At 46.0% G+C, this 21,660-nt stretch overlaps 1 protein-coding gene across 3 annotated transcripts in view; it reads right to left on the bottom strand.

The window, feature by feature from the left end:
* Positions 1-21,660, bottom strand: part of LOC308313542 (DENN domain-containing protein 2A) — a 78,765-nt gene that overhangs the window by 25,884 nt on the left and 31,221 nt on the right. For 2 of the 3 annotated variants that reach the window (XM_080760718.1, XM_080760717.1), the window contains 8 exons: positions 20,160-20,246; positions 14,949-16,067; positions 12,461-12,588; positions 6,324-6,436; positions 5,351-5,563; positions 4,441-4,534; positions 1,614-1,664; positions 300-487 (listed from right to left, as the gene is read on the bottom strand). In XM_080760718.1, the coding sequence (XP_080616844.1) occupies positions 300-487; positions 1,614-1,664; positions 4,441-4,534; positions 5,351-5,563; positions 6,324-6,436; positions 12,461-12,588; positions 14,949-16,067; positions 20,160-20,245 (1,992 nt within the window). In that variant the 5' untranslated portion in view covers position 20,246. The remainder of the gene's footprint in view (positions 1-299; positions 488-1,613; positions 1,665-4,440; positions 4,535-5,350; positions 5,564-6,323; positions 6,437-12,460; positions 12,589-14,948; positions 16,068-20,159; positions 20,247-21,660) is intronic. The other variant, XM_080760719.1, reaches the window with a different exon arrangement.

The raw sequence follows: 21,660 nt of genomic DNA, 5'->3' as shown, positions 1-21,660 counted from the left end.
AATCCCCCCCATATAACACTTTGTCTCTGTCGGGTGGAAACCTCATGTGTCCAAAACTGTTACCTCAAATTCAAAACAGCAAAAGCAGCAGATCTACAAGCTGAAAACACGCAGCGAGAGATTGTAAATCTGCTACTTTTGATGCTTTTGTGTATGACCATCAAGTAGGGCATTAACAAAAAGTTAGATTTTTTTTAATGAAAATCGAAAATTGATTTAGAAGGCGTTTTTTAGTTTTTAAAAATTGGCCTCAGGTCTAAATGGGTTAACGGCGTGCTGTGGTGTGGCCCAGAGCGTACTTTGAGGGGGAACTGCTGGGTGACCTCGGGGAGGTATGGGACCCCGGCCTTGGTCTTGTGCAGCGCGACCACGATGAAGTACTCAAACAGCTTCCTCTCCTGCAGCTCCAGGAGGTCCCGCTCCAGGGTGCGGTACCGACCCGTCTGACGCCCCATGGACTGCACCGACACCAGCCGCTGGCTGTGAGCTGAGACACGCGCACACACACACACACACACACACACACACACACACACACACACACACACACACACACACACACACACACACACACACACACACACACACACACACACACACACACACACACACACACACACACACACACACACACACACACACACACACACACACACACACACACGTGTTAATTTTGCAGACTTAAAACTACAACGATGCTTGGAAATGGAAATGCATGCCCCACCCAGTTATTATGTCTGTGGCATAAAAGGGATCTCCATATATTATATGGAGATCTTTTTTAGTCAAGCATATGGAATCTATGCAGATGTCAGACCTACTTTGTGATGTCAGAACAGGCCAGCTCCATATATGGATAAACTATTTACCATGCTCTGTAGCCAAGAGTAGGCCTAAAAGTGCATTCTCTTTCGTCCTCCAGCAGGTGAGTAATTAATCTAATGCTGAGCTAAAGCCAAGAGCCCGCGGTAGCCTGCCCAGCCAGTGTGATTTCTGGTCTAGAGGGGCGGATTCAAATTTGCCTGCAAAAACAGACGGTGGATCCTATTGGTTCAGTAATCTGTTCACCCGCCCCCTCCCCGAAATGCAGGGGCCCACCTGCAGTTCCAGCTCTGACCACTACGTATCGCGGCTTCAACGTTGGCCAGCCTTTTCTGGGGGCTTGACCACAGCGGAGAACACTAGACATAACCACATTTTGAGCGATGCCCCTCTGCACTGTTATTGGTTAGCAAAATACAAGGTTCACTCCCACTCCTATAGACCAGATTTCCTGGCTCGTTCAGCCAGGCTTTTTATTTATTTATTTATTTTCTAAACAAAACGCCTGCGGTCCCAGAGGCTATAGGCCTGTGGTGACCAGCCCGCATCGGGGGCCCACTGTTGGCTTGTTGTTACGCCACTGGGGCCAGCTAAATGGTCCTCACAATGTCTATTAAACTGCATTCTACTACACTTGGCTCTCAGTCACAAGTATAGTAATACACAGACACATACCCACACAAACACAGGCTTGTCTTGAGGACAATGAACAAAGCAGACCACAAAATCTATGTTTCCCTCCTCCACTCTCGTTCGACGCATGCAAATGTGTATTTTGGGTTGTTTCTCACCTTGTTGTTTCTCCTCCGTGTCGCTCTCTGATTCGCTGTTCTCATCCGTCACTGTATCAAACACACAGAGCACAGAGACACCGCAGAATGAGACGTGGTGGAAAGTTACATTCACTCAACACAATCGTCTCCGTCTGGAGGAAACCTCACATGTCCAAACTGTTACTTTTCGGGGTTCAAATTCAAAAACAATGATCTACGAGCTCAGAAGGCCTCGCTTCACACCGTGTTTCGAGCTTGTGCATCTGCTACTTTTGATGCTTTTGTATGATGTGGATCAAGGCGTTCATTTAAAGGTCCGCTGACATGCCCCGAAATTAATATGGGTGGTACAGCACATCACGTGGTCTGACTGAAAACAGTTTGAAACAGTTTGAAACGGGGCTACGGCGCTAGCAACAAGTGGCTATAGGTCAGGCTAGCGTTTTTGACGGTACATTTAGCGTCATATTGGCTATAAATGTAATTGAAAAAAATTATTTTTTCGCCAGAAATGCTTAGTTTGAATGCAATTGAGGTTGGCGTGGGGTTTTTTAGGGGAACTGCAGCACAAGCGCAAATTTTGGACTGGAGTCCCATGTTCCCCCGGTCGCCAACACCCCTGTCTGCCCGCTCTGAGACCTCTCAGCCCCGCAGCGCGACAGTCGCGACTACGGACGGTCTGCTGTTGTCTGGCCGCTGTGAGAGCAGCGCGACTACTGTTCTTTTCCCCTCTCAGCCGCAGGCTGACATGTACACCCTCGCTCTCACTCTGTAATACCGTAGTTAGTTACCACAACATTGTTCAAGTGAACTATAGTGTGTTTATGTTTGTATTCATTGTAATAATAAATATCGCTATGCCGAGGCATAGTCTTGCGGACGAGATCATGAGCCTCTACGGGGGACTGGGCATGTGTGTACACACACAGCATAGCAACTTATGCTACTATTTTGGTGTCACATTTAGCTTGAATACTGGGTGAAAGTCTCATTCAAAAAATTAATTTTTCGCAACATTGTTCAGGTGAACTGTGTGTTTATGCTTGTTCATTGTAATAATCAATATCGCTATGATTATTTTATTTATCGCCGCGTCGCTCCGCATGACAACATACAGTCTAGCCCGTCTCAGATGCAGGCTGCACACACACGGACGGACGGACGGACGTATAGTCTCTGGTCAGGTCCCCGCATTGAACTGGGCATGTGTGTACGCACACACACACACACACACGCAATGGCACGGAATCTGCCTCGGGCGTCTGTAGCTCTCTTCCCCGCTGTCATGCACTATAGCCGTGTGTGTGTGTGTGCGTACACACATGCCCAGTTCAATGCGGGGACCTGACCAGAGACTATACGTCCGTCCGTCCGTCCGTCCGTGTGTGTGCAGCCTGCATCTGAGACGGGCTAGACTGTATGCGGAGCGACGCGGCGATAAATAAAATAATCATAGCGATATTGATTATTACAATGAACAAGCATAAACACACAGTTCACCTGAACAATGTTGCGAAAAATTAATTTTTTGAATGAGACTTTCACCCAGTATTCAAGCTAAATGTGACACCAAAATAGTAGCATAAGTTGCTATGCTACCACGGCCACCAAGCCCGGCGAGCCCGCATAGAAGTCGTTGGGGAAAGCTTTCGCCACTCTGACGTCAGAATCATGATAGCATTGTTTGATAGCAGTTATTAGCTCCCGAGGGGCGTGTCAGTTCTCCTTTAAGAAAAAAGAATATGGAGATTTCTGTCAAAAATATTTTGACACAGCTTTTAAGGAAAGACATTATGCACAATGAGCTAACCTTTGATAATTTAAGTATATTTTGACGCCAATACTATTGCTTTAGTAGTTTCTATTTTGTTGTATTGCCACCCCATTAAGACCTTTCTGATGATAATTCTAAAAATGCCTTCTAAATCAGTAGTTTTCAAGCACAAAGTGACATGCTGTGAGCTTGTAGATCTGCTATTTTTGAATAGCCAACACTAATATCTAAAATTACACAGATGGTTTCTGGGTTTTAATGGGTGAAGTAGTCTATATTTTGATGCCAATACTTTTGTACTTTTACGGGACTTTCACCTGCAACTGAGTTTTTCTACACCATTGTGTTGCTACTTTTAAACAAATCTTCTTCCACCACTGCAAATGAGGACAACAGCACAATCTGAGTTCAAGTATTTGCTCTCAATTGTCTTCATTCCTCCTGCATTTTTGTTTGGTACTGTATGAGTGTCTATAGAAAACCATCCCATTCCAGAAATATGGGTCAGCCGCTCACAAGTGACCCAAACGTGTAAACGTACTCCTAAAGATAATCGAACACACATGTTGGGCTATTGTTCCTTTATGGGGAGAGACACGTGTATGAGGCCAACCATCACATGTCTCACTATCAAGTTGCAGTGAAGTTACACAATTTTTAACTTGATAATTAGAGAAATTTTCTTTGCTCCCGATCCGATTCCGATCATTTGATTTTGAGACATACCGATACCGATCTTTATATTTTTATATAACACTTATGCCATATCACAATAGCAAATATCCTAATGTATGTCACTCTAGTCTAGTCTGTTGCGGTGCCTTTCAATTATTGAAAGGCTGTAGGAGAAAACCTTCGCACACCTATAAATTAGGCGTATGCACAGGTGCGTAGGCCAGTGGACATCAATGAAAGCAATATGGTACACCCGCACACTGTGTATTTGCTCGGTACATGAGTATTGTCTTATTTAATAGAAGCAACGTGTGCGTGTGTGTGTGTGTGTGTGTGTGTGTGTGTGTGTGTGTGTGTGAGACATGAGGCCTACATTCAGTAGGTGTGAACCCTCACCTCTCCCTGAGCTGGACTCCGTGGACTGAGACACCCTCTTCATGCGCTTCTTCCCTCTCCGTGCCTCAAAGATGCCATTGATTTTCAGCACCATCTGTCCCAACCCAAAAACAACATTAATACCATTATTAATAATAAAATAAAAAAACATAGAATACCAGAGAATGTCAACACAATACGATATAGATCTCTGACTGTGTCCCAAATGTGACACTAGCCTGGGATCAAAGTCCTTTTCCGGTTTAGAGTGGATATATCCAGATTTTATTCTAACTCATCGCGATGAGGGAGACTAAACTAACTGATTCACATTATGTGGGGAACAAAAACAACACGACGCCTACCGGAACCCGCCATCGGAAACCAATGATTTCTTTCTAAACCGGATCATACGGCTGAGTTTTACAACAACCAGGCTTTGCTCCACAGTGGAAAGCCTGGTGACTCCAGCTTAGTCCGCATTCGCGCAAACCAATATAAGTCGGACTTTAGTGCTGCTGCAGACTTGATTTAACGGCTCCCTGGTGGCTAGTGTTCGAAGGTGGCTTGCAGCCCGTGTTACAGCATGTCACACGGTGTACTCTCTCTACCCTCTGCATCCTGTCTCTGTGCACTGTGTGTACTGTCCAAAACAAGCAGCAGGAATGACCCCCTCCCCCCACGCCACACCACCCCACCCCTAGAAAATACAAAATATCACAAAAAGATCACGTCGCTGAAGCCCCCGGGGGAGGCGTTCGTCCCAGGCACACTTCTCACAGGAAATATCTGTGAAAAGATTTTCCCCTGTCTGACGGGTAAGTGGATCGCTCCCCGAGCAGGGGACTGGACCATAAATCACAGAAAGGGGTGTGTGTGTGTGTATGTGTTTTATGAGTGTGTTTATGAGTGGGTTTAACTTTTTTTTTACCTTTGGGATTTTCCTCCGCCTGCGATTGTAGGGGTCTCCAGAGAGGCAGGGGGTGTCGTCGGGGCTGCTGGGCGTGGAGGGGGGGCTGACGCGGGAGGGCGAGGAGGAGACGCCGGCGTCGCGGCCCGTCTTGCGGAGCTCGAGGAGCTTGAAGCTGCGCCGCTCCGAGTTCTGCCTGAAGAAGCCCGGCTTGGAGGAGGAGCACGGCAGCTGCTGGAGAGGGACAGAGCAGGAGAGACCGGCCATGTTGCTGTTTATGTTTTATATATATATTCCAGTCTCCCAGTTTAGTTGTTCAGTCAATTATGCCCTACTGGCTCACCTGCCAGTGAGGAGCCCCCACCGGAAGGACGTCCGTAATAAATGAATAATATCTCTGCACCACCCCGACCTAGGCGACCTATATAGGAGTCACGGTCGCAGTAGTCTCGCGTAGCCAGACAACTATTCCACAATCTCCGAATGCTATATAGAGTCTGGGACTATAGCCCCCCCATGAGCTGAGTAAGGAAGCTGCCCTTTCTGTTCACGAAAATATATTTTAAAATATATATTTTTTCATTATTATTCTGCTAAGCAACAAGCTATATATGCTTAGATGTTTTCTATTTATATCAGGATAAATGTGTGCGACTGTAAAGACGAAACGGAAGTGGCGAGGAGGCTCCATTTACGCTTTATCGCTTACGCATGATAGCTCTTCCGTTGGCCCAGACTGTATGATTAAGCGTTTGGAAATCGCAACAGTCTGGTAACGCGAGACTACGGTCGCAGTGACAATTAAAGATCGCTCTCCTCGCCTGACTTCCCTCCCCCGAACACGTGATGCTTGCGGAACTCTACTACTACGTCTCGTTCCTGCATGACTGTCATCACTGTCGTGCCAATAATCACGGTAAACCACACCCTCTCGTGTAATATTGCTTAAGTGTGAGTCGTGACAACCACTGAATGAACTATTTGACTCGTATACCTTAGTGGGTGTGTCTGGAACAGGGGAGGAAGGGGCCGGCGAAACACATTTACTGCCCGGACAGCTTCTTTCCAACTCTATGTCTTCATAAGGGTTCTCCTTGGATGGAGGGTCTGCAAGGGGGGGGGGGGGGGGGGGGGCACAAGACAAAATCACGTATAAACACAACGTTAGCAAACAACACATGCATCGCAAAATAAACAGCGAGGATCAAGTAAATTTGCGACACGTTGTTTTGTTTTGGCCAGAGCATCATCACCACCAGATCCTCCAGACAGACAATGTGCAGAGCAGTGTGCCTGCAAAGCATGGCCTCCTTATTTCAACACTGCTGCTGCTACAGATAGCACATTCAGCTAGTGCTAACCTGTCGGGGCGGAAACCTAGTATCTCACTCTCTCCACATTTGTATTTTGGACATAAGAGGTTTCCATGCACACCCGACAGCAGTGATGCTGTGATAACTCTACACCTGGCAGTCCTCTCTCTGCAGATAAGAGTACCAAGTCCCATTTTCCAAGGCCTTAGCCTCTCTCCCCCCCCCCCCCCGTCTTTTCACCACATCAATCCATCCACCAGATGCGACCTGTAGGAGTACTGTAGGCACACAGCAGACAGGGACGTTCAGTTCATCTCTCCCATCTCTCTCTCTCTCTCTCTCTCTCTCTCTCTCTCTGGAAAAACAAGAAATCAGTGTGCTGCTTTTCACATTGGCTGGCTGCTGCAGCTGACAGGCTTAATCTATGTGGTGTGTTCATGTGCGTGAGATATGCATGCGTGTGTGCGTGCGTGCGTGTAGTGTATACAGGCTATAGAAGAATTTGAGAAATTGATATTTTGAGAATGATTTTTCCTGGTCCTCACAGATTCAGGAGGGATGATGACTGATGTACTTAGAGCTTAATTCACTGGCAACCAAATACCGATGTGATGTGTTGTGAGTTTGTAGATCTGCTTTTTTCAGCTTTTGGGTTAGGGTAAAAAAACTGCATTCATAAAATCACTGTCCTAAATTGTTGATGTACTCCCAAGTATAGTAATACAAACGTGTGTGTGTGTGTGTGTGTGTGTGTGTGTGTGTGTCATGCCAGGCATCAGTGTGTACTGGGTAACAGTTCTTCTCCTCTCTCATCGGCCTTAAAACGAAACACGCGACTAACTAACTTGCCGCTGTGTTGACTTAGTTAGAAGTGTTGATGAGAGCTGCCTTGCGTGTGTGTGTGTGTGTGTGTGTGTGTGTGTGTGTGTGTGTGTGTGTGTGTGTGCGTGCACGCGCGCGTGCGTGCGTGCATGCGTGCGTGCGTGTGTGCGTGCGTGTAGACCGAACGCAAGGCCCGTGAGAAGGCATCTCGACACCCAGCTATTACCGTCTCCACACCTCCTGTCTCCATGTCTGTCTGTCTGTCTGTCTGTGTGTGCCTCGCTCCCATGGGGCACTGAGCTGCTATTTCAACCCTGGCACGACTATCGCAAACCCGGCAAGGCGATGAGTTACAGTATGAGCTCACCCATGGTGGACTATTTTTTGACCATCGAACCACTTACAGTAAGCCTCGTTTTATGCTTGGGCAATATGACAGTGTCCCGCAAAAAATAGCAGACCTACAAGTAGTTGTAGATCTAGATATATTTTCAACTCCCTATTTTGAACGCCCGGAATAGGGACAGCGGGGGTTAAAGTGGTTAAAAAGAACAATGACGATCCAGAATAAGCTGCGTCAAAACATCACACGTACACGAAGAGATAATTAATCATGAATTTCATTGTTGTGAGACAGCCCTACAGGGCACGCAATACATATTGTCTCTGTCGGGTGGAAACCTCATATGTCCAAAACCATTACCTTTTTTAAACAGCGAAAGCAGCAGATCTACAAGCTCGAAACGTCTTCGACGACCTGCATGGCGGATCTGCTACTTTTGATGCTTTTGCGTGACGCTGTAGTGTGATCAGAGAAATATAGTAAGAGAGTGGCGACACTATAGCGTTGACTCCCATTGTAACAATGGAATGCGGAAGTGCTCATTCTATCTCAATGGGATAGTTCCAGCCATAGGAGCAATGTTTGGAACTATAGCCCGCTTTGCGGCGACATCAAAGCGTGTCGCTACTCTTCTACTCTACACTCTGAGTGTGATCAAGTAGGGCCTTAATATTATGATAAAAACACAAAAAGTTAAAACATGGAGATAAGAGGTTTTTTCCTGACAACAACGCTATTGTGTGTGTGTGTGTGTGTGTGTGTGTGTGTGTGTGTGTGTGTGTGTGTGTGTGTATGCACGCGCGGTGGTGGGGAAGGGTAATGAGCATCTCTCACTGTACAATTGTCTTGTTTTGAAAACCGCAGTGGCACGGGATCCTTTGGCTGAAATGTGCGTGGGTGGCACTGGTGAGTCTGGCGACTACGCCATCCATGTGCACTCACTGCTACACTGGCAATCATGGAAGCAGTCTGTTCAGACCTCACACCATGCTACTCTTACACACACTGGTGGAAAAGTACTGTACTTGAGTATTGTACCATGAAGTTGAATTTTGAGGTATATTTGCTTTACTTGAGTATCACCATTTCATGCTACTTTATCTAATTTAACATTTGTGGAGTTGGTCACCTGACCAAAAGCGGTTGACAGAAACGGTCGACATGTTCTGTTGCCCCAACAGCGGCAGAAACAAGCCCTTTTAACCAGGCTACTTGCACACACTACAACTCGCTTACAATTCGCAAACCTGGCAACACTGCTCTGTGTTCTCATAGGCCCACCAGGCCCGCCCCCACAGCTACTTTTCAGTCTCACAATCGGCCATCTTGCTTTTTACTTCGATGCGCGAGTGGACATTTAATGCAAATACATTAATTATAGCTCCAGCAAGCAAACACAAACACCTCAACTCCATCTCATTGTGAATAAGAATTCCGAGGGGAAAAATAATTTTTGGAACGCCACTTTCACCCAGTATGAAGCTACATGTGGAAGCCGTGTGTGTCACACCAACACTGGTGACCCAGAGAATCCTGTGCCGATTCTCAGCCATCTGGCCTGAGGCACTGCCTGCGAGTTGGCTCTGCGTGCGCTTTTTCCAACTCTCACTGATTTATCCAGCTCACACGTCAATCACAGTCAGCAGCTCTCAGCCTGCACACACACGCACGTCTGTCTTGCGCACACGCGCACACACACACACATACACACACACACACAGGAATGGCTATACGGCGGCGAGACAGCGCAGCACGTTATAATTTTCAGTTTCATTAAATAACTGTCTTTCTCAGCGTGCGCACGTGCGCACACAACATTATTCAAGTGAAATGCGTAACGCCAATATTGGGCTCATATAGGCTACCGATACACGACGAAATAACTGACAGGAGTGACGGTGCTGTGAGTAAACTCACAACGCTTTCTGACAGAGAGAGAGAGAGAGAGAGAGAGAGAGAAAGACAGAAAGACGTGTTAGAGTAACGCGCGCGAGCGAGAGAGAGAGAACGTCAGAGAGAGAGAGAGAGAGAGAGAGAGAGAGAGGGAGGGGGGGGGGGGGCCAACAAGCTAACAGCATACGTTCGTTCTATGATCCATAAAACGACAGATCTGCCGTTTAAGGGCAGATCTGCGGCCGCGCAATGCTGTGTGTTTTCGTCTTTTTTCCTTTTTCCCTCCTGCTTCCACATGACTGCAGCCTCTGATAGCTACTGTGCTAAAGATGCTAAAGCAACACAAAAAACATCCACACGCAAAACAAACCAGGGACCAGGGTTGCCACATATCGTGGATGTGAGAGTGAAACAAGCAACCAGGTCTATAAAAATGTTAATAGGCCAGTTCAAAGTAGGTAAATCAAAAATGGTCCGGAAATTAGTCTTAAAATAATCAATTATAGTGTTGACTGTCAAACTTTGTTGTCTAATGTTGTTTCAGAGCAGTGGAACTCAAACATTTCCATGTCAAGGACTACCAATAGATAAACAAGTCCAAAGTAGCTTATAATGATCAGACTTGGCAACACTGTCTCTAGGTTGAACGTTCCTTTACAAGCTCACACATATGAAATATGTTTTTTTGAATCTTCAAACTGAGACATATTTTATGATAATACGGTTAGCACAGTCATCATACTCCAAGAGCATACAAATGGAACCAAATGGACCCTGATTTTCCCAGAGAGCAAATGGTATCAAATGGGGGTCTGTGGCCTAATGCATTTCAAACTGGGGCTTCTTGGTATTATATTCTCTGCATATCTTATCAACTTGGGGTGAATATTTCACCACAATACTTTACTGAATATTTCACAAGAATATAACACAAGAGTCAAATGTACGGTCAAATGTAATCACAATATAGGCTACAGATGTAAATATTTATGACACAGTAAAATGTCGAAAAATAGTGCTATCCCCCCCCCCCCCCCCCCCCCCCACACACACACACACGACAGGCAAGGCTGTTGTTTGCATCGTTAGCAGGCAGCAGCTACCTTGGCACTGCTCTCTGTGACTGTAGTTGTTTCACCATGTTTGCGTATTTATGAGAAATAAAAAACACTTTCTGTTATTATAATAATTTATAACCCATCCGTTACTACATGTGCAGGGCACACTACTGAGTTTAAAAACACAGCTGAAACATGAAGTGGAGTCTGTCAACTCTGTCAACGCAATTTCCTTCTTCCCATATTGCGCTGCAACGACACTAGGATTGAGCCCCCCGAAGGGGGGCGAAATTCTAGTATTTAATACTTTTAGGTTATACAAGTATTAAACAAGTGATACATGTTGTGTAGTGATACACAAAAGTATACAAGTGTCCGAAACCCCCTTTCATTCATGTATTTTATTAAATGAATTTTATTTCATTTTTCCAAACTTTTGTTTTAAATAATTGAAAAAAAAAGTAGTTGAAAGAATGCAGCACCTCATGCATTAGAAGTACAATATCAGTCACCAGACACAAGGACGTGTGTTTTCAATTAATCTAACATGGTTAAAATTGAGTTAAAACAGTGGGTTGATATAGGAAGGGGGCGTGTCTGATAAAAAATAATATCAAATATCAAAATACTGAATCAAGCAACTTAAAAACTGGGTGCTCACAAAAGGGTTAGGGTAGACGATAAAAGGGCCCCAAACATGTTTGAAAGTGAAACATCCCTAAAAAGTTTTGAGTTGTTATACTTGCACTATTGCTGCTTCCAGGGTTATGAAATGAACCAGGCTTGGGGTGGGGTAGGCATAACAGTACAGACAATAAGCCAAGGAGCAGAGGTTTCATTTTTAATACGAGCGGAGCTGCAGTGTGTGCCTCTAAATTAAACAAAAAAGACCCGAGCCCAGCGCGACCGCATCCTGACCCTCGCTGGGAATTTATGATAGACACAACACAACACGCAAAATAAAGGCAAAGCACCATAGGCGGCCTGCCACTTTAACAATGAACATGAGATCATGTTCGTTTTTGAAACACGTAAATCAAAAGTTGTTTTTTTTACAGCCTGCAATGTTCACCCCTCCCCCCCCCCCCACAAAAAAGTACATCTAAGATGATATGTTCAGCCATGTAAAAGAAAACAATAACTTTGTGTTATCTTAGACTCGTTGTGTGTGCTAGTGAATGATGATGGGTGGTCAAGGCCAAAGCAGAGGAGACATTCATTGTTCCGAACGTTTGATACTGTATAACATGAGGAGCTCTCGGCTTACATAAGGCGGCATTGAAAGATAGACTGATTTTCATACTTAGTCATGCACTGAAAATAGCCGGTGTACAAGCTCACAACGTGACTTATACGCCGCGAACTACAGTAGAATAAATAAAACAAAAACACTGTTTATGCTCATATATCATGCCGTGTATATGATTCAGGCTATTAAAGTATCATGAGTCATATACACTGAGTCATTCTTTATGTGAAAACATAAAAAAATAATTGATTCCTGTGTTACTTGTCACTGCTGTTGTAACCTACGGATTGACCTGCCAGTGAGGAGCCCCCACCGGGAGGACATGGAGCCTCCGTCTTACTCCTCCCGCCCAACACTCCCCGCTGACAGGTATGTGTGCAGTGACAAATATCACTACTCGTCACCCATGGCTTCCCTTCCCCCGCCGAAATGCCAACTGTGTGCAGTTATTACCTAGTATGTCCTCGTATACGTTCTCCTCTGATAAAGTGCGTGTGAGGCCCAGTCTGGACTGAGCGTACCAGTCCACCCTGCATCCCTCTGTGGACGTCTGGAGCAGGTCCTCAAACTCATAGGACTTCCTGGTGGACACAGACAGACAGACAGACAGACAGACAGACAGACAGACAGACAGACAGACAGACAGACAGACAGACAGACAGACAGACAGACAGACAGACAGACAGACAGACAGACGGACGTAGTTAAAAACCTCTGAAGGATCAAGGATGAGGTAGTGTAGTGTTGGAAGCAAGCTATAGTACTTACAGCTGCAATCAATTTGCAGGGGGCGGCATACGTTAGTCCGACGTACCAACAGCCCGGCATACGTGGCTGGTTAAGACACATGTGTGGCCAGTTAAGACTCACCTGTGGCTTCCTCAATCCTCATGCGGTTAGGGTTAGGTTAGGGATTCGTACCCTAGTCTCCCTCGTAGGACTACGAGACCAAACTTATATGGCTCTAGTCAGGGGACTGAGGGGAGATATTGTGCTTATGAGCTTCAGGCAGCAGACACCGTCTCCACGGAAGAGTAGAGAGGCAATTATTATGCGTGTGCACACACATGTGTAGGCCTACATATCACGTCCTACACAGCATGGCTGCTGTATGGGACAGCTCATGGAGAGACAGGACTTGGCTGAATAGTGTCAGTAACAGAAGTGTGAGGCCTCTCTCTCTCTCTCTCTCTCTCTCTCTCTCTGCATACGGTATGGAATGTTACAAGTGCCAAGCCAAAGCTCCAACTCTGAGCGCAGACCACTGGGGAGAGAGAGACTGCAGACCACTGGGGAGAGAGAGACTGTGCAGACCACTGGGGAGAACAATAGAAGAGTCTCCACTTCCTTCTGCACAGTTCAACATTTCTCTGGGTTTCCCTTCGGTATTATGTTTGTTTGATTGAAAGCAGCTGAGACCCATCAGTGACTTTCCTGCAGAATTCCACCAAATTCCTGTACATTTATTGGGCTTGGCAAATCAAGTCCAATCTGATTTTGACTATACTTAACGTTTTGTTTTAGTTATGGTGGTCGTTTTGCTTTGTCAGCTGTATTTCCCTTTTGTATTTGTTGGTCTCTATATTGCTTTCAAAGGGGGCGTGTAATTGTCTTAGGTCTAGTTAAGACTAAAGATTCACGACAAGATGAAACCCTTTTAAGCCTTCGCTGTATGACTGTCACATGCAGAAAATAGCTGATCTACAATTTAGGCATTTAGCCGACTTACAAGGTAAACACATCAAATGCAGACAGTACAGCTGTCTCAGTAAACTAGGACTACAGGTAAACCAAGAAGTTAGAACCTATAGCATCTGTCTAAATAACATGCAATCTAAATGACATTGCGATCAAGAAAAAAAACAAGCCTATTTAGAAAAAACTTAAGAACAAATGACCACGGTCTGTCTGCACGGTCGTCCTATCTAGGCCTGAGGTGGAGTCTGAAGAGTTCCGGCACAGCGTGTCGTGAGCTTGTAAATCAGCTATTTTTGGACGGTCATATGGTCATACATGGTTCATATATTAAGGATTACAATTTCTGGGGTGCGAGACCAGGCATAAGCTTTCGATAGTATCTTTAACACGGACTCTGTTTGACCAGAATGGAACAGAGCCTGCATTAGTATCATTGGTAAGACCTAAAGAAGAAGCCTGAATTCTTTCCAATATGGCTGCTGTGCATATGAGCTTATTAAGCATTAGAACGTCGCAGAGAATTCTCTCTTTTTTTAGACATCCTCTGCCTGTCCCCCCCCCCCGGCACCTCCAGAGTTTTGCAACGCGCGGCCGAGTGGATGCGTATTGCGTACATTCCTCAACTCCGACCAACTGAGATCACTCCTTGGGATATTTAGGAACACGATGATGTCACCGGAGGCTGTGATTCACAGCAGATGTTACAGTATATCGTCTCTGTCGGCGTGGAAACCTCATATGTCCAAATCTCTTACTTTTCAGGATTCAATTAAAAAAACAACAGCAAAGGTAGCAGATCTACAATCTGCCGTTTTTGTGTGACGCTGAGACAAGAAGTTAGAATATGCATAAGAGGTTTCTTTACAATGTTAGGGGTTCGGGGAGGGGGAGGAGGGTGTGTATGACACATTACAACAGCATGCGTGGTCATTGTCAGCTAATTGCACTTGGAGCGGGACATCTGAGAGATGTCAATTTGTCTTTATGACGTTAGCTTTGTTGTGGTTTTATTTAGAGCCAGCTGGCCTTGATTGGAATGTTTGTCTTACCCCCATATATCACATCCCTAACGAGATTGTTTATCAAGCATTAGTAGGACACTAAAAATGTCGTTGGCTGTTGGGCAGAATCTCCATTATGTGAACTTTTTGTGTTTTTTCATGAACGAATTCCCTGCGGCCTCCTTGACGATACGACAGCCTAAAGCCGTGGCAAAGACTAAAATGTCCAAGCGGTGCCATACCTGTTGCTGCTGTCCCGCGGCCTGTCGGCCCAGGGCCTCCTGCAGACCCCAGGGGGGGGGCACGTGGGTAAGGGAGGAGGGGGGATGGAGGGCAGAGGGGGCAGGTTCCTCTTGCCCTTCACCGAGCCTCCGCCCCCCCCGGGGGCCCCCGAGGCCGGCGTGCTGGGCGGCGTGTGGTGCTGGAAGGTCCTCTGAGGTTTGGGCAAAGGGTTTATGGACGGAGCCGGAGCGCCGGGCTCCGTGTACACGTTGTCCGGGTCGCCGCCACCCTCCTTCCTCCGGCGCACGGAGGAGGAGGACCCCCCGCCGCTGGGGCGGGTCACGTCCAACATCCCGAATATGGGCTCGTTGCCCCGGCGCTCCGCCTCCTCCTGCTCCTCCTTGGAGGGAGGGCAGAAGAAGTTTCCGGGGAAGGCCAGCGACGGCTTGGCGGGGACCTCCTTCATGGCCTGCTCCAGTTTCTTGATGTGAGTCGAAACAGACTTCTTGTCCTGGGGCGTCTCCGCGGTGCCCTTCGACCCCCGAGGCCCCGCCTTCTCCGCGCTCGCCTCTCTGTCTCTGCCGCTGCCGCCCTGGCCTTCCGGGAACTTGCACCTGGAATCTCCCACCTTTCCTAGATTCTCCTTCCCCGAGTCCTGCCTCTCCCAGCTTACCAGCCTCTTGCTGTCTGTCCTTTGGACCTCCAGGGTCTTAGCCTCCTTCTTCCGGACGGTTTCCACCTCCTTCTGGCCCGCGGCGGTTGGTGAACTCGGTCCCGCGGAAGAAGAAGAAGTCGGGCCGGGCTCGCTCTTGCCTTCCCACTGTGAGATCTTATCCCGGATGCTGGCGGCGGGTTTGAGTCCGGCCGGACTCTTATTGTTGTTGTTGAACTTGCCGCACAGGCCGTTCTCCATTCCGGGGGCGGGCCGGGGGTCGGCGGTGTTGGCCCTCTTGTGAGTCAGCATGTTGTCGGGGGGTCCCAGGCTGCCGCCCAGGGCCAGCGGTGGGGAGAGGGGGCGCTTGGGGGCCGGAGCGGCCGTGTCTCTCTTGTCTCTGTCCCCAGGCTCCCTGCGCGCCTCTAGCCGCTGGGGCGCCGCTGACGACGGAGCCTCCCCGACCTTTAAGCCGCAGCACTGGAACCTGTAGGAGCACACACACACACACGCACCAACATGACATCACTGTCGGCCACAAACGTCTTACAGTATATCCATGATCCAACTGCCTTGTGTTTTTTCATAAATCAATGTCCTATTTGATCATACTTTTGCCATTTTGGGGAATTTGGATCCTGAAAAGGAGCAGTTTTGGAGGTTTCCCCCCGACAGAGGCGATAAACATCAACACATGAACGTCAATACACACTACGAGTAGACACTAGTGACGAATGTACATATATCTCAAATATTCTAATACTTTAGCAATACAGAAATTGCTAACACAGGATCTCACACAACACCTCACGATGTGCGTCGTTGCTGCCAGAGTTACTGTACTTGAATGGCATTGCTGAGTAGTCTGTACTACTCTGTACTACTGAATTGTTTGTCCATTTGCCAAAACAAATGTTGTAAAAATAGCTGTTTGAAGGCATTAAAAGTATTATTTTGCATTGTACAAATAGAAAGCAAAAATGTTCAGGGTTTTAAAAATGTTTAAGAAAAACAACAATATGTTTGCTAAAACAGTGACGCATTGTGAACTTTGGTACCTTCATCCTAGGAAACATAAACTTGAGCTTAAGTGGTAAAGTTCAATTCCCACACAAAATAATAGAAAACAATTGTGCACTATTGTGATCTTGTCTGTTTCGTCGCATACGAAGCCCGACACTCTGTACAGGGTATGGTGTCTGCCTCCGTGCCTCGCATAGCTCTGGAAATGAGTTGCACAATCTGAGCACTTACACCGATGTCCAAATAGCAGCGAGTTTAATGGAGTAAACAGGGAGGACTTGTTAAAGGTCTGTGTTGGAGAAGCACTGGCTGACTGTGAGTCACTCCTGGAAGATTACTGGGTCGTGACTGTTTGAACTCTGAGTCTAGGGGTCAGAGTTTACAAGCTACGCACACAGTTATTTCTGGGGAGGGGATCAAAGCAATCCACAAGAAAGGGGAAAGGGTGGGCTGTGGACGTGCATCTTTCCTACTCTGAAGCCCTGGGTTATGCTTATGTGTCATGCGGCCAAAAATAGCTGCGATGCAGTTGTGAGCTTGTAGATCGACTATTTTTCCAGTGCTCGATGCCATTGTAGGACAGAGCATGAATCAAGCTTAATCCAGATGCCACTAAACTCCGTTTTTTGGGGTACCGGTATCCCCTGGCTATTCATCAAATGATCGGGTTTCCAACAAACGGCGGAAGTGAGGCCTCTCCTCTGCTCATGGTCAACTTCTGATGACATCACTGGATGTGCAAACTAACAGTCATGCAATCTGGGTACAAATAAGAGTAATTCAAGTACCCTCTGAGGACCGAAACCAAAATAAAAAAGGTGTTGTAATGTTTGAGTTATAGCTATGACCAACACTGATGTGTGACCAAAACAATTATAATAATCCCCTTGTGAATATCTCTCGTTTATTACACAAGCACATGCTCGCACATACACACAGTCTCTCACACACACACACACACACACACACACACACACACACACACACACACACACACACACACACACACACACACACAGTCTTTGCTCAGTTTAGGCAGCAGTTTTTATTAAGCATAAAAAAGCAACAGAGGGGGAAAAAGTAGGTCAAATAGGAAAGTCAAGAAAGGGAGAAAGGGAGTGTGGGGGAGGAGAGAGGAGGGGAGGGGAGAGAGGGGAGGGGAGAGAGGGGAGGGGAGAGAGGGGAGGAGAGAGAGGGGAGGGGAGAGAGGGGAGGGGAGGGGAGGAGAGAGGAGGGGAGGGGAGTATAGAAAAAGAGGAACAGCCAGAGGGGGAATGAGGGAGAAAGTGAGCTGCAGGTGAGGTCTTTTCTTGGCTCACGAGAGGACTTGTTATAAGAGAGAGAGAGAGAGAGAGAGAGAGAGAGAGAGAGAGAGAGAGAGAGAGAGAGAGAGAGAGAGAGAGAGAGAGAGAGCGAAGGAAAGGAGAGAGAGAGGAAAAACAGGATCCAGCGGGAATCTTGCATCTCACCCACGGCTACAGAGGGGTGAGGGAGGAAGGAGGTACAGTATAACAAGGATACAAAAGCATGGGTGACCAACTGACAGGACCATAGAGGGGACGAGGAGAATGGATTGGACGTGGAACATCAGAAAGTCCAAGACGGTTTCGTTCACTTTCTGTTGTTCTTTTTTGTTTGTTTGTTTGTTCATATCCCTCAGAGATAAAGCTTCCCACAGTGCAGACCAAGAGATTTTAAACACATAGTTTAAATAAAAACAAAAACAAAAAAACAAGAAAGTTATCGTCTAGGCCCCAGACAATTAAATCTGTCACTAGGCAGTGCCTTCGACTGGCAGATTAACCTTTTTCAACCTGGCAACCATATTTTTTGCATGACATTATAGGTTCCTAATCCTAAATCCTACTAGAATTTGTGACTGTTTCTGACCGAGGCTATTAAAGTGATAGATGTTTTTTCTTCATGTCATCTGAAAGCAGCTTCATAGCTTCAAATTGACATTATTGGTTGTTCAGTTTGACTTTGACCCACCAGTTTTGGAGATATGGCTTATAGAGTAAGAAAGAGTCTTGCAGAAAACAACGAGTTGAGAAAACAGGCTTGAAAGGTTCTGTAGGCTCTAACATTACACCTAGCTACATGTTTAAGCATTGATTTCATATTTACATTTCAGCTCTGACATTTATTTCAGACATGCTACAGCTGTAGGCTATTTTGTCACGATCACGCTAATGAAACCAAACGCTACACGGTGACGGTACAGGATTATTATTTCATGTCAAAAAGAAAAGATGATGTTATCCAGGTAAAGTATTGCCTATAGGCCTAATGCCTAATGTGTCACTCTGCATGTTTAACTAAGTTTTCCACATGTCCAAAGCAATTCATGAAAAAGACATAAGCTTAACTTTTAAAAATAAATCATACTATCATTGTTGATAATGATATAACGCCATTTAGGTCAATGATATATAACATTATAACAATAATAGGCCTATAGCAGCGGGTAGCCTATTTAAGGGCCATTCAACTGTCTTCCATGAGAACGTTAGGTTTTGGTACGATGACGCGTGACCCCCCCCCCCCCCCCCCCATGCACCCCCCCCGGCGAACATTGTATTAACTGTCAGCCGGTCTGTGACAATATAAAGGTTGCTTTACAGTATGTGAAGAGTCTGCCTGGGCTTTAATTTCATTTTGGATAAAAATAAATAAATACGTTTTTCTCCTCTCCTGAACAGTTAGTCTTGCCGCTATATGACTGTCTCTGTATCAAAAAGAGACAGATTTGCCTACTAGAGGGAGGTCAACCACAGTCGGCGGACGTCACAAACGGCGCACCATTGCTCGATAACCACCAAACTTTGCCGTCAAACACTGTTCAGAGGTCTGGCATGGGAGTATAGTCACACTCTCAGTCACACAGAAGGCCCAACAGAATGTGATCATAGGGGGTATCAGCGAGTGGCGTGCCAACAGGGGACCAGTGTCCAGATACACCAGATGGACATTTATGCGCTGCTGCAGAAGTCTTGGTGGCTCTGCTGCTATTGTGTTACACCGCTAGTCCTCTCACAGCTGTCCCGACAGTTTTATTTTGTTGCCTGGCAGTAGTTGAGAACTCTACGATGACTGAAGAAGGTTACACTATGAGTAGTGGGGAACATGTAGGGGCATTGTATCTGTAGCTGGCAGAGTGGAGGTTAGTGAAATACTAGACACCTCTGGGAGTTTTATACCTGGGAGTTGCATGGACATACCTGGAACATGTCCAGTAAAAACGATGTTTTCTACTGGTCACCAGTGTGTTCAGCATTAAGGCAATCAAATCTTAACCAATTTCCTTAAGAAATGAATCAATACATTTATAAAAGAGCTTACGACTGGGGCAGATTTGATCATGACGTTGTCAAAATTACATGTGCATGCCTTTTCTTTGGGGCGGGGCGGGGGTGGGGTCAATTACGTGACGCCGTGAATTTAAATTTAGTAGTCAGTGTTCAAATATTTGACTGAGCAACATTCACTACATTGTAGTATTGTAGTAATATTTGAGAAGAAATATCTATACATTTGATCTGTATGTGTCACCTACCCGTTCACTGATTGGTAGATACAGTTGTCAGTGTTTGTACAGAGCAGCAGGGCCCGCCCACCGGTCATGGTGCTAGCAGCTGGCATCCTGCAGGACACAGAGAGAGACATTTAGGTTAGGAATATAAAAAAAAAAGATGAATAATTATTGACTGAAAGTAGCATATATCTGCTGTCTGGAAGAAACCCTACGATTTAGAAATGGTCTACAATTTATAATGTTTCCAAACATGGACAGTATGAATGCAAATCCGTATACATTTCATGTCCAGGAGTCAAACCTTAAGTCTCCCTCATGGGAGACCAATCATCTAGCGCTCCCCCAAGAGGCAATCCCTGCTTGGCCGGGGGATCTACTGCACTTAAGAGCTTCAGGCAGTACTACATGTCAACCCGTAGGTTTCCTACCACGAGTACAGAGACCACCTCCAACCACTGCACATGTACCGGTTATTAACATACTCTACAATTACCATTAGTTAAATTATTCATAGAAATATAAATAATAATGTAGCCATGACATGTTCTCTTTACTATGCAAATCCCTAAAGAAGATATGTGAATATACCATGGACTGGCATGAACCTTAACCGAACCGAAGACACACTCTTAAGGCCCCTTTTCCACCAAAATAACTTTATTTGGTTCTAGAACTGGTTCCGTTCTTACTTTTTTATCATGCCTTATATCACAGATGTGATCTTCCAACCTGAATGGTGACATATACCCACTTAATTGGTTCACACTTCAGGGCAAGAAACAAGTTGGTTCCAGTTCCGAACCAAGGTTTCTGACTGTAGTAGTAGGTGATCATACACAGAACAGCCTCTCATTGCTGTGGCCTATGAAACCATGTCTCTCCCCACGCTGCCAAGAAGCAGACCTCACGGGCTGTGAGCTGTGTGTCCCCAAACTGCCAGTCCTCATCGTGTCAGTAATTGGAGGATACAGCTCAAGACAAAGCTTTAAAATGACGGCTGGCCCGCAACGGTAAACACGCACCAGGAATCAAGGATTCCAATGCCCATGTGGCATTGTGGAAAACCCAATGAAAATATCGGAATGGAAACTCCCCCGACCGTAATATAATTAAGCCCAATTAGGAAAACATCGACGGCATTCCAAGGCAGCAGGAGGAGAGGGCACTCGGTTCAACCCTTTATTTTTTTCCCCCGAGGAGAAAGTTGTTGACAAGCTATATCACGCACGATCTCTCGTTTCACTCACCAGAAACGATTTTATGGAACATTTTTCGAGACGACTGCAGCTCTTATTTAGTTTTTTGCACTTTACTTCACATCCCTCATGCGAGCTCCCATTCCATGCTAGAAAATGACTTCCTTAACCCATTAAGACCTCGGGCCGTTTCTACAAATGTCTGAATAAAATCTATGCTGCTACTGTATATCATAGTCGCTCAACTTTGTATTGCTTTAAGAATCTGTATATATATATTCAAAGATTTGCACAAATTTTCAAGATTTTTCAAAAATAGATCTGCA

The sequence above is a fragment of the Protomyctophum bolini genome (genome assembly GCF_963924005.1).
Source record: "Protomyctophum bolini genome assembly, chromosome: 4".
Taxonomy (NCBI): Eukaryota; Metazoa; Chordata; class Actinopteri; order Myctophiformes; family Myctophidae; genus Protomyctophum; species Protomyctophum bolini.
The sequence above is the reverse complement of the archived record's forward strand: the minus strand, read 5'-3'. Positions and strand labels throughout refer to the sequence as shown.